The following is a 13,024-nucleotide window of genomic DNA, read 5'->3' as shown; positions in this document are numbered from 1 at the left end:
ATCAGATTAGCATTTCCAAGACGTAACCCAACTCCGACTTAAACCAAAGCCATTAGACTGTCTCCAGTAACATATATTGCATGTGTGGGAAAAGAAAACAGTGATATAGAAGTTTGTGCAATCTCTGCAAAGCATGCATCTTGCATGAAGAATTGATACCAGGCATTATGTTAGAGAGACAGCAGATTCAAATGAAGAAACAAAATGGCTGGAAGAACAGAACTCCATGAGAGGAAAATTTAAATGAAGTAACTATGGGCCTAATTACGACCTTGACGTATGGGATACTCCGTCACAAACGTGACAGCTATCCTGTCTGCCGTATTACAAGTTCCATTATATCCTATGGAACTTGTAAAACGGCAGGTGGAATATCCATCACATTTGTGACAGCGTATCCCATCCGCCAAGATCATAATCAGGCCCTATATGGCACACTATGGGCCCCATTATGAGTTTGGTGGACAGAAAACTCCATATGCCAAACTCCTGACAGGGTGGTCACTGCCAATGCAGCAACCTCCCAGCAAGAGATATTATGGGTTTCCTGCTAGGTGGGCGGGTGGAAACCTATGTTTCCTTCCACTGGCCTAGCGGGAAACAAGCTACAGCATTGCCTCCGGCTCGTAATCAAGCCGACAGCAATGCTGTCACCTGCAGGGTGCACCTGCACCCTTGCAATGTTTATTGTCTGTAAAGCAGACTGAACATTGCAATGGTGCTGGCCAGGGAAGCCACTGCACTGCCCATGCCAACTGCATGGCAGTGCAGGGGCCACCATGCGCCCCCCTGCACCTGTTCTCTGCCAGCCTTTTCGTGGCACTGTTACTGCCATGAAACCGCTGGGAGGGAACAAGGTGGTAATCCCCCGGACAGCGCTGCTTGCATCACTGCCCTGGCGGATTAGGACCTCTGCCACCTCCAGACCTCCGGGATCCAAGATTCTGGCAGAGCTGGCCGTCCTAACATCAGGGTTGTAATGTGGCGGTCGGACCGCCATTGGCAGGGGTCCAGAGTGCCACCGTGAGTGTGTTTGTCTATGAACTCCCACACTCGTAATGAGGCCCCTTGTTCCACCCTTATTCCATGCATTGTTAATAACCAAAGAAGCTCCTACCAATATGAAACAACTCCTCCTCTTTCTTTACATTGGCTTGACCTACCTAACTAATCTAGGGGCAAGCACAAAATGGAGGCCGTTTCACTGCAGAGGAGGAGAAATTATATAGTTCGAGTAAAGTCTTGTGTAGTCATCGGCAGGTAAAAGCTGATAAACTTCTAGTTTAAAGACAAAATCCCTTTCAAATTAGTGAATATCCTTTGTTGTTCTGGTTACTTTGTACTGTTTTAAAGATGAAGGCTTCATGAGGGTGAGCACGCAAAGGTAAAAGAAGACAGACCCATCACACCCCCAGTAGCTTATTCTCTAGAGCTCAAAAAGTCTCAAGAAATTCTAGAACCAGATCAAGATCTAGATGAAGGACTGGCCTATATTCGTCATCAACTGAACTTCCACCTGCTCACAAGACACCTGCACTGCACCTCCCTAGCCCATGGACAACCCCCCCACACATCTGTCTCACCCACAGCAGGGGTCTCTTCTTCTAATTCACTGCCAAGATCTGGAACAACCTACCCCTCCATCTTCGTACAGCACCATCACCGGCCAATTTCAGGAAGACACTCAAGACCTGGCTTTTTGACAGATACGTCACACCCACAGCACCCAGATATCCCTAGGGGTCATTGTGCTGTGCTTATACAAATTGATTCAATTGATTAGGTTTGTTTATGCACTAGACCATGGATCAAGTTACATGAAGGCTCCCCACAACTCACAGCAAAATGTCCAGTTGCAACAGGCCCCTGAGCTTCGTCTGCAGCAGCTGAACCTTTGTCAGTGCAAGGCCCAGACAGAAGGGAGATGTGTCAAATTGGCTAGTTGACAAAACTAGCCTCTCATGTACTGATTCTCTTACACACATAGGAAGACATACATACATATATGTATGTATGTATATATATATATATATATATATATATATATATATATATATATATATATATAAATTGCCCTTGCTTGCTCTCTCTCTCTCACACGCTCTGTCTCTCCTCCCTCCCCCCTCTCTCTCTCTTTCCAGGACCTTCTGCACCATCTTTACCACACTTCAAAAGTGAAATACCAACAGAGTCATATGGATAGGATCTGGACCACTTATTCTTGTGGAATTGTAAGCCGCAGCCTTCATTGGCCCTTGGAACAGCTGCCAAATACTGTTCAGGATAGAGCTTGGGACAAAATTCTGTCCACAGGACTCCATCCAGCACATAGGAACAATTCCAGGCAGCTCTCCCAAAGAACGTTCTTTCAGCAGTTTTAAAAAGAGTGACTTAGCCCATGCTTGTCACAACCTCTTAGAAAATCAAACTAACATTGTCAGTTTCATAAGGTTTATCACATTGTGAACCAGTTCCTCTGAGTTATCTGTGCTTCCAAATAGCACCACAGGTCTCCTCCCAACCACTTCAGTTCTCCCTAAACACCCCTCAAGGTCAGTCTACTCCTGCTTTAAGAGATCAATGAAAGCCCCACTCCTCCAAGTCACAGTTGTCCCTGACCCATGCTGGAAAGAGCGCTGTTGTGTTGGGAGATAGTTACACACAAGGTAAATTATTGTTATAGCCCTTTTGTCCGAGAAATGTGACCTGGTTACGGGAAATAACATTTCAGAAACTCCTTGCACTGCAAGCTTTTGAAGATGGCAACAGTGTTCCAGAAAAAATGAGGGGGAAAGTTTGACAAGTGGATGTCAGCTAGAGGGGTTTTGTCAAGGAGAAGCAATGACCTCTATTGTTAACACTATTTAAAGTTTAAGCAGGCAATATGGCAACTTACACAAATATAGGTAAAACATGTAGCTAGCCAAACCCTAACGTTCCTACTGATTTAGGTATACTTATTTGTCTATGAGTAAATGAGTATGACATTTGTAGAATTTTCCTAACAAAAGGTAGAAAATTAGGTTAAGGCAAAATGCAAGCTTCTGTAGCCTGTGCACAAAACGTACTTTTAGGCATGTACTATTTTTAGATGTAATAGTGGGAAACAAGCTCATATTTGAGATGTCAGCATTATGCACACTTGTAAAACTTTTGTGCACATTCACAGCTGACTTACAAAAGTGTCAAATATGTATATGCAATCACAAAACTTGATTAGATTTCTTTCGCACACTGATCTACAGCAGGTTGCCGCAAATAAAAATGTGCTGCAAAGCATTTTACCTTTTTTCCTAACAGTGAGGGGAAAGTATTTTGCTCTAGCTCATTTCTCGGATTTGTGCAGATAAGCCAGACCTTTGCACATGTTTAGAGCTGTCTTACCAAAGTGTCAAATATGCCAATTTAAGCATACACAAAGCCTCTTTAACTTTTATGGCACAATATTTGTAGGTAAACTCTATTTAATTCCAACTGCCAAGAGATTAAAAAAAAATCTGGTATCTAAAAACCATAGGGAAGTAGTAACAAGATGGATTTCCTCCACTAATTTCTGATTTGGTCGATCTTGTTCAAAGGAGGAAACAGAAGGGGACAGGAAGAGAGATAATGGAGTTGCGGTAGGGGCAGAAGAAAGAGATGCTGGACACAACGAAGAGTTGGCGACAATTTTTAGTAGACCTATGCAGGTTCCTTACATGCTTCTCTTCTGCAAGGCCAGTAGATCATCTCATATTGTTAGTTCACTTTAAAGCCTCTCTACTACTATGTTATGCATGAGTGAGTTTATTATAACATTACATGTATGGCAGCAGGGCAAGTAGGCAGCATTTTACCAACATGTCCTGGTACGTTTCCCCTTTGGAATATAAATTTGAAACACCAGCTGGAAGAAGAAATCACTTAACAAATATGTGAAGGTCATATAAACTACTCCTAAATAAGGATTAAAGCAGACCGAAGTAGAATCAACATGTTAACTAAGCATACAAGTGAATTTAGACAAATTAATATTTTAAAACCAGCTACGGACCCTAACAGAATCTCAAACAATGAGCAGTATTTGTCTTTGAGAAATCGGTTTCTTAACTAGATTTCACGAAGGCATCTTATGTTTGTCATCCCCACCACCCACTGAGAAATTCCCTGAGGAAATGTTTTCTTATTTCCTACAGTGACAAAAATGGGGGTGGTGGACACGGGTTATCAAATGTTAATCATAAAAGAAATAGTCATTTTTACCCTATAGCATGCAAGTGCTTTCAGATGACAACATTAAAAAAATATATATTTTCATGTTCGTAATGTTACCATTAGTACCGCCATCTTTAAAAAAAAAAAAAAAACATAATCAGAGATACGATTATGCAAGCTTATTTTTTTAAATGTCATATTTTCTATTTAGGATGACCTTCTGCCCTCAAACCCATGGCAATGTGCAGCTGTACCCGGCACAGGAGAAAACCTATGTAAGATGTGAGAATGAGTTTGCAAAAGGAGAGCAAAATGGTAGGAGAGATTGAATGTACCAAAAAAAACGAGCATGGAAACCTTACCCTCGTTGCTGCACAGACTTCCAAAAAACGTGTAGATATGTTACATTTAACAGTGTTAAGGCTTGTGCGGAAACAGGGTTTAAATTGGATTGTTGAATGTATTCATGATGTAGACCTATAATAAAGATATGTGCAATGCATTTCATTTTTCTAATAAAAGACAATTACTATGTAGTAATTCACAGCATCGGGATCTGCAGTTATTTGTGCCCACAAAAGCAACTTCTACAAGAAAAAACCTACATTAGATGGGCAGTGAGAAAGTCTAAAAGTCCTAAAATTATGCAGCAAAACATCCAAATTGTCTTATTACCCATTTTCACATTTATTAACAGTGCAATATGGGTGTGAAAAGCACCCAAACTCCCTGTATTTTCTAGAGGTATAGGGTGGACAAGTGTAAACATATTAAAGGTGAATAACCCTACCCAGGTGGAACTTTTCCTGCTAAGAAACACGCCAGATTGAGGTGAGACATATAAATGGATGTGTACAATTTTAATAGCTTTCCATAGAGAGGCCACTGAGTTTTTATGGCTCATGAGAAAATAGTTACTTTAAAGCAAGCATTGGCAAAGGCAATGTGTCTTGCCTACAAGGTATTGGTTTTGTAATTGTTTTTTTAGCTATCTTGACTGTGGTGCAGCATGGCTGAAACTTATATATATATATATGTATATATATATATATATATATATATATATATATGTATATATATATATATATATATATATATATATATATATATGTATATATATATATATATATATAATATATATATATAATGGCCCTTAACAAGTTGGAAGGAATGCCCCATTGGGCCAACTTGTACCAGAGTCTTTCCCTGGGGACCCGGTCGAACTCTGATTTGAGGTCAATGAAGCATGCATAAAGGTTCAATTTCTTGCGACCTGCCCTTTCCACAATGAGGGTAAGGGCGGTTAGGTTTGTTGATGTTCCCAGGCCAGCCCTAAAGCCTGTCTGAAATCTTGGGAGGAGCGTATTCTTATCGGCCTAGGCCTGCAGATGTTGTAACAAGCAGGGGCCATACACTTTGGCTTCATCGTCAATGAGTGATATTAGCCTATAATTCGTGAGTCGGGCAGGGTTTCCACTTTTGAAGGTGATGTGTATGATGCTGCCTCTCCATGAATCTGGAATGCAGCTGGCCAGGGCAGTAGTGGTGAAAAGGGGCAGAAAGTACTGTGTCCAATACTCTGGGTGGATTTTGAAGATTGCGTTTGGGAGCCCGTTTGGACCGGCAGCCTCCTCAGGTTTCATCCTCCTAATCAGTCCGGTTATTTTGGTCCAATTTCCAGACTGGGCCCAAGGGATCCTTCTCGGTGATGGTCACTGCTGTGTTGTTATGACTCAAGGGCAATTGCTTCCCTTCCCCGTTGAATGGGATGATTCCTTTCCTATTTGCCAGGCCATACAGGCTGCGCATATGACTTTTTCACATGGCCGGATTGATCCCATAACCGAGAAGGTGATTTTTTCCCAGGGCCAGGTTATTCACCATACTCCAGAAGACTTTGCGTTTTTTTTTTTTTTGCTCGCCCAGAGTAACTTGGACCAGTGATCTTATAAAAAGTTTTTCTTTGCGGCCCAGCAATCTGCGTGGTACTTTTTTTCAAGCATCCCAGCTAATGGTGTTTGCCAATTTCCTGGCCTGCTGCGTGATGTGTGTTTTCTGAAGGCATAAGGCTTTATTAAACCAGGATTGACTGTCTTGGGCCTTTTTAGAATCAAGGGCCAGGTACTGAGAAGGAGCTTTATGGACAGTTGGAAATTTTGAAAGAAGCCCGCTGCTGAGCTCGGTCCAGGCATCAATCCACTTTAGTTTGAGAGTGGGGTCCTTTTGGTACTTATCTGCTATGTTTGTTCTCTCCTCTAAAGACCCGGCCTTTTGATACACCTCTTCCATCACTGCCGCAATCCCTCTTTGGTGCCATTTCAGTCTCTTAAGGTTGAATGTTGGTGGGGCTGAGAGTAAGTCATTCGAGGTCTGTAGTTTCTCAGGTTTATAGGCCAGCTCCAGTGATTGTGGAAAGTGATCACTCTCAGCTCTGTACTTTATTTGGAAGGAGCGCACCAGGGGTATTGCGGAGTTACTTATTAAGGTGAAATCGATGGTTGGACTTTTTTCCCGCTTACAAAGGTTACTGCTGCTGGAGAATCCTTTTCGCAGTTACCGTTTAATAGTGTTAGACCTAAAAGATCCAGAGATTTCCTATGGGTACTTGCCAATCTGGTCTTCGCAGTTCCTCCTTTAGATAAGAGCAGGTTAATATTGAAGACACTGTGACAATAAATGTTGACTTGATAATTTGCCTTTGTAAGAGCTTGATTAGTTCGGCCAATTTTTCCACTCCGTTCCCCCCCTTTGAGCCTTTTTAGGGTGAATGTACACGTCTATGAGGATTAAATCTAATAGACTGTTTTGCTGACTGTTGAGTGTGACAATAGTTGCCTGTATCCAGTGTGACTCTGTGTCAATTGCGATTTTAAGGCCTATGAGGGCCGAGGAGATCATGGTTATCATGCCTCCTTTTGCGTGACCGTATTTGCTTGAGATCGTGGCTGGAGTGTAAAAGGCGGTATACCCCGTTACTGCAATCGGATCAAAACACCAGGTTTCCTGGAGAAGGATAATATCGTGCTCCTGAAGAAAGGCCTGGGCCTCTGGACCTTGATATATTGACTCGATGCCATGTACATTCCATGAGCAGATGTCAATGATTGAGCTTCGAGAGTCCCGATCTCCTTGCTGTTGGTCTTGGACACGGATGTTTTTAAGAGCTGGGGGGAAGAGGCTCTATTGAGGCCCAGAGGATATGGCCGAAACCTAGATCACCCACATGCTCCACTACCGTTAGATTGTCTGTGGTCATTGCTAGTGTGCCGGCTCCCATTGCCCCTCTTAATATTGATTTGTTGCAGGGCTTTGATGCCCGCAGTGGTCCGGGATAACAGGGGTGGGCCACTTGTCGCAGTTCAATACCCCATGACTAACAAATATCAGAAAAAATAACTAATTGATCTACTAAGGCTGCCGAAGACCATGAGGTAAGTGTGGCCTCTTGGTCGGTCCTTTGTGAATGCGGTTTAAATTCGACGTAGAGAAGATCTGCTGAGGTTCTCTGAGATAGATCACTTATATCCCCTAGCAGTTTTAAGATGTTTTCTCTGTTGAGGGTGTCAAAGTTTCCCTCTGACTTGAAGTGTGGTATATGAAGTAGTTTGAACCCTTCTGAAGATGAGACAGGAGTTGGGGCCACCAGTTGGAACTCCCTGCTGTAAGGTAGTGGAAAATTATTGGAGTGCGCAGTTGAGCGGTGCTGGAGCAGTTGATGTGACTGCCGACTCAGGCCGGTTGGGCTCCTCTCGTTTCTGCTTTGGTCCCTCAGCTTCTGTGTTGGGTAGTCTGTTGTTTCAGGCTGCCAAGCTACTGCGTCACTGAATTCAGTGCTTGTGGGAGGGCATGCTGAATTATGATTGGTGTTGGCTGGCTTTATCTCAACTAGCTTACGGAGTCTATCGGCCTCTTTGACTTTGTTAATTGTCCTCTGTGATGGATGACTGGAAGGGGCACTTTGGGTTTGGCTACTCTGACCCCCCTCTGCGATAGATATGGGTGATTTTTAGGGGCTTGGATCTGGAATGGGTTGACCCTTTGTGGTACTAGACTGATCATGGTCTGGTGGGGAAGAGGATTCTATGCAAGTATTAGGGGCGTTGGGCTGCTTCTACTGCTTGAAAAGTTGCCAAATGCTTTTCTGCTTTTCCGATCTTTCATTTTTCCGTGCCTTCCTTTGCTTTTTCATTTCCCTTTTTGTTGGTGGTACACACTGGGAAGGGCTGCGCGAGGTGCTGTTGTTCTCAGAGTGATGAACTTCTTCCTGTAAGCAGGACTGAGGTCGGGACTGTGGAATACCGGAGACTGTGCGCCCTGGGATTTGTGGGGCTTTTGGCATTGCTGTCACTCTTGAAAACTGTTCCGTGGGCGTTGTCTTGGCTTCTTGTGGCGGTGCTTCTATGACTCGAAGTCGTTACCTTGTGTTAAAAGCCTGGGCTCTGACTTCCGTTAGGATTTCATTAAGGATGGGAGCGATGACCTGTGGCTTGCTCCCGGAGGGAGTGCAATCGCATCTTGCTTGTTGATCATAGTTGTGCTTTAGGGCTCAAAGTATCAGTTCGTTGAGTGCTTGCAGCTTAGAGTCAATGCCCACGATGTATTTGGCCATGATGTTAAGCAGGTCAACTTGAATGTCTTGTTTGTCTGCCTGGTGCTTTATTGCTACTGCCATGATGTCAAGTGTCGACAAGAGGGAGCCCCAGGTGTTGGCGGGCACCACCGATTGTTGCTGGGGAATTTGTGGGCTGTCCAGGAACGAGCTTAGAGAGACTATACTGTTTATGGGCTCCAGTTCTTGCTTTTTGGGGGTAACTCGGGGATTGGTGGTTGTGTCCTGCATGATGCTGAGTGCCTCCCCAAGAGAAAGTCAGATTAGGTCCATGTCAGAGGGATCAGTTGGAGGTGGAGCATGGGAACTAACAGGGACCCGGTGGATTGAGCCCTCCCTTGTGCTCAAGTGTGACAATTGATCCTCCCAGATGCTGAAATCCAAGACTGAGACCAACTCTAGGGAGGGTGCTCTGGTGGATGCAGCCTTCGAACTCCTTTCCGTGAGGGGGGAGTGGGTAGATGTTGTTGTTGCTGGGGGCCGGCCATTCGGACACTTGAGATTTGGAGGTTTGGCTTGTAGAATGGCGTGTGGATGAGAGGACCCTTTTAGATTCTTTGTCAGGGGTCTTCCCTGTAGTTGTTGATTCTGAAGGCTCAATTGAGGCCAGAGGGGTTGAGGGCAAAATAGTTTAAAAGTTGGTGATTTTGTAACCTCCTTTATTTGCTGACAGAGCTGGGGTAGATTTGCAAGAGTTCGCCATCTGTTTCACAACCTAGACTCCTTCATTTGGTGAGGAGACTGTCAGAGTTAGTGAAGAGTTCGCTGGGGAGCTCTGTCTAGTCCTTTTTTGTGGCCGTTTCTTCCCTCTGTTGGGAGCCCCTCTGGGTCTGCCGGATCACATTGCTCTGGCCGCCTGCTGGAGGTGCTGGATTTAAGGCCAGCTACTTGGCAGATAAGAGATGTTCTCTGGCTCTTCACTTGGAGGTGCGGTGCTGGTGCTAGATCAGCGTTCGGGTGAGGTTGAGCGGGTCTCTCTTGGGGGGGCACAAGCCGCACCCAGGCCTGGCTGGGCCGCTTCTGTGAACCCCCTGGGCTCTCACTCAGCAACGGCTGACTACAACCGCCGCGCTCAGCCACCCCCTGCAGGTACCTCCTGGCCAGAATCGTGGATAAGTGGGAGATCTGGTGTGGCTGATTGGGTAATTGGCTGGCTGGCTGGCTGCGACAATATATGCCGCGACGAGGGCTGCTGGGTTTGCTGCTGGTGGGATGTTGATGTCTCGCCTTTTCTTCTCCTTCTTCTCTCCCTTTTTGTGCAGGCCTTAATTTGAAGGAAAGTGAGGCGCAGGGCTGCTTTAAAGCAGTTTATAGTGGTGTGTGGTGATGGAGGTTGGTCCCCCGAGCAGCTGTGCGCCTCCTCAGGCTGCTGTGCACCTCTGGCTCCCCGAGTGAGGGTCCTGGGTTCCAGTCCCTAAGAGGCAGGCACAGGGTGCGGGGCAGTCGCAATGATCAGGGCGTGGTGATGCCAGATTACCTCTGGTCTTGTCAGATGTCGGTTCTGCTGTTAAGGGTCGTTTGAGTCAGCACTGCTCCCATCTGCACCTGTCCTCTACTCCTGCTCTGCCCCACGCACCACACCGCTCCGGCCGCTCCGATCCAGAAGCTCAACAGCTCTCACCGGAAGTTGCGGCTCCTCAGCCAAAACTGAACTCAGAGGAACAATCAATAAAACCGAACTAACTTTCATAATAGATCAATGTATTTTGAAAAGACAATTACACGGGGTCTTAAACAGATGCCATGAAAATTACAGTAAACACAGAAGTCTCTGCTCATGAAAATCAAAAGAAATTCTTCACAGGAGCATTTACTGGGTGCTGCAATGGTCAATAGTAACTAAATAATGGTCAAGAACTAAATAATTATTATATCATATGCCCCTTAGCTAAAGGACATTGCATAAAAATTTTTGAATGTTCTCTCCATCAGTGAATTACATTATGTGAGGTCCAAATTGCATGATGTAAGTACACGCGATAGATATGCATTAATTTCCCTTAAACATTCCATCTCTAAGCAAATTAATTTGCAAAGCAATTTAAATGTAACACCTTTAAATTAAAAGCAATAAGTAATGCAATTTTCTTTGAAAGATTCAGTTGCTGCTGTGTCATAGTTCATCCAAGTCCTTAGATTTCTTATACCGCAGGTGAGTAAGCATTGGCCCACTGAGGTCACCAATCACAATAGACGTCATAAAAATATTCATATACTTCTTTTTCTTCCAACTTAGCTAAGTTTTCCAATGGCTGTCCTTAGTGGTCGGTTTGGAAATGACTGCTATATAAATATAATGCTTCTATGTGTATGCCATGGCTTTAAGTATTGGACTGTATCATGCATTTCTCTTCAGCAGTGCGAGTAAACACCTATAGCTTGTAGGTTAATATATCAGGAAATGCCTGTAGTAAATTGAAATGTTCTGTCCAATTTATTAAAGAAATATGTGGCCCTACGCATAAAAGAACAATTTAGAGAATTTGCTGTAGGCAGGAGTTCAAGTTGGATAGTCGCAGGTGATTCTGCCACTTTCAGATCTGCCATAGTTTCAAAGCATATCTTGTCTGTGGTTATAGTGCAGAGAATCAGCCACAACGCTGTCCCACTGCTCTAAATTTCAGCCGTGGAAAATAAACATAAGCAAAGAATATTTACGTACATCAAAAGTTGAGATAATGACCTGTAGAAGAAGGCACATTCTGGTTAAGTATCTGGTCAAAAAATGAATTTGTCTTTCTAAAGAAAGAAACTACTGAGCCCACTGATCTAGAACTAGCCAAACAATAGGAACTTCTTCACAGTAAGCTTCATATGAGCTTTTTTACCCTTCTTTCATCGTCTGCTGAATCGTGGGTTTTCAGACTTTCGCATCTGTCCTTTAAGGACCATACCTTATAAAGAAAACAGCATGGTTGCAGCTTACATTACTGAGGAAAATCAATCCCTTCCTCTCTTCTGCGAACTTGCAGACTAGTCTAGACCCTAGTTGTGTCATACATCCACTACTCACTTGTCTCTCAAAGTCCTCATTCACACCGAACAAAGCAGTTTTTCATGTAGCGGATTGAGTAATCAAAACCAAAGCAACTTTGAGTACATATCCCCTACCCTTAAAGACCTTCACTGGCTCTTCCTTGCGGGCAAAAATCCACTTCAAAGTATTTTTGTGATCCGCAAGGCACTCTACTTGAGTAAGCCCGAGTCCCCTGCTTGTAAACTGAATGTGTCGGGTGATGCACACATTACTTACATCCTTTCTCAAACTGGAAATCAAAGACTCGCAAAGGAGAACATGAGTTCTCTTTTAGTGATGTAAGATTGACAGACGAACACTGCTATTTAGTGACTAATGCTTGCCAATATTTTGAACCAAAGTGTAGCAGACTTGTGACTATTTTAAAGACCTCTAAGGCCCAGCTGGCTAGCTCATCCTTGAAAAAAATACAGATCTATTTTTAAAGTTTCAGCCAATGGATCTCAAGTGAAAAGATCTCCCTACTAAGGGCATTATTAAGTGTGTGGCAGTCTTCAGTCTGCCACACTCGTGGTGATGGTCCATACCCGCCACACTAAAATCCTGGCGGTCAGACTGCCAGGGAACTGCCAAGCACTGCCAGAATCCATGATCCCAGTGGATTAGTGGTGGGGAAGATCGTAATCTGATAGGACAGCGCTGCATTCAGCACTGCCCTGCAGATTACGACTTTGTTCTCCGCCAGCCTTTTCATGGTGGTAACACCGCCATGAAAAGGCTGGCTGAGAACAGGTGCAGGGTACCATAGGGGGGCCATTGCACTGCCCAGGCGCTTGGCATGGGCAGTGAAGGGGTCTCCCTGCCCAACACCGTTGCAATAGTCTCTGTCTGCTTTGCTCTGCAGATAGTGAATATTGTGAGGGTGCTGGTGCACCCTGCGGGCTACAGCATTGTCACCAGCTTGATTACGAGCCGGAGACAATGCTGTAGCTTGTTTCACGCTAGGCCAGCGGGCGTAAACTGAGGTTTCCGCATGCTGATTTAGCGGGAAACCCTTAATAACTCCATCGGAGTGGTCGCCAAAAAAGGCGGCAGCCACCCTGTTGGGAGTCTGGCGGACAGGCTTTGTTGTAGCTTGAAAACAAAAAGCAGACTTTCAAACAGAGCTCCTAAAAGAAAATCACAAATTTCTTCAAACACTGAATTTCTCAATAACTTGGAAAGCTTGTAAATTAATTAATCTG

The 13,024-nt window shown here is 44.3% G+C and overlaps 1 protein-coding gene across 1 annotated transcript in view; it reads left to right on the top strand.

Moving 5' to 3' along the window:
• LIPC (lipase C, hepatic type) overlaps positions 1–4,732 on the top strand; it is a 506,459-nt gene extending 501,727 nt beyond the window's left edge. The window contains exon 9 of the mRNA XM_069222091.1: positions 4,406–4,732. Coding sequence (XP_069078192.1) covers positions 4,406–4,523 — 118 coding nt within the window. The 3' untranslated portion in view covers positions 4,524–4,732. The remainder of the gene's footprint in view (positions 1–4,405) is intronic.
• Positions 4,733–13,024: the final 8,292 nt, after the last annotated feature.

This window comes from Pleurodeles waltl, chromosome 3_1 (genome assembly GCF_031143425.1).
Source record: "Pleurodeles waltl isolate 20211129_DDA chromosome 3_1, aPleWal1.hap1.20221129, whole genome shotgun sequence".
In the NCBI taxonomy this organism is placed as follows: domain Eukaryota; kingdom Metazoa; phylum Chordata; class Amphibia; order Caudata; family Salamandridae; genus Pleurodeles; species Pleurodeles waltl.
This window is presented reverse-complemented; position numbering and strand designations above follow the sequence as displayed.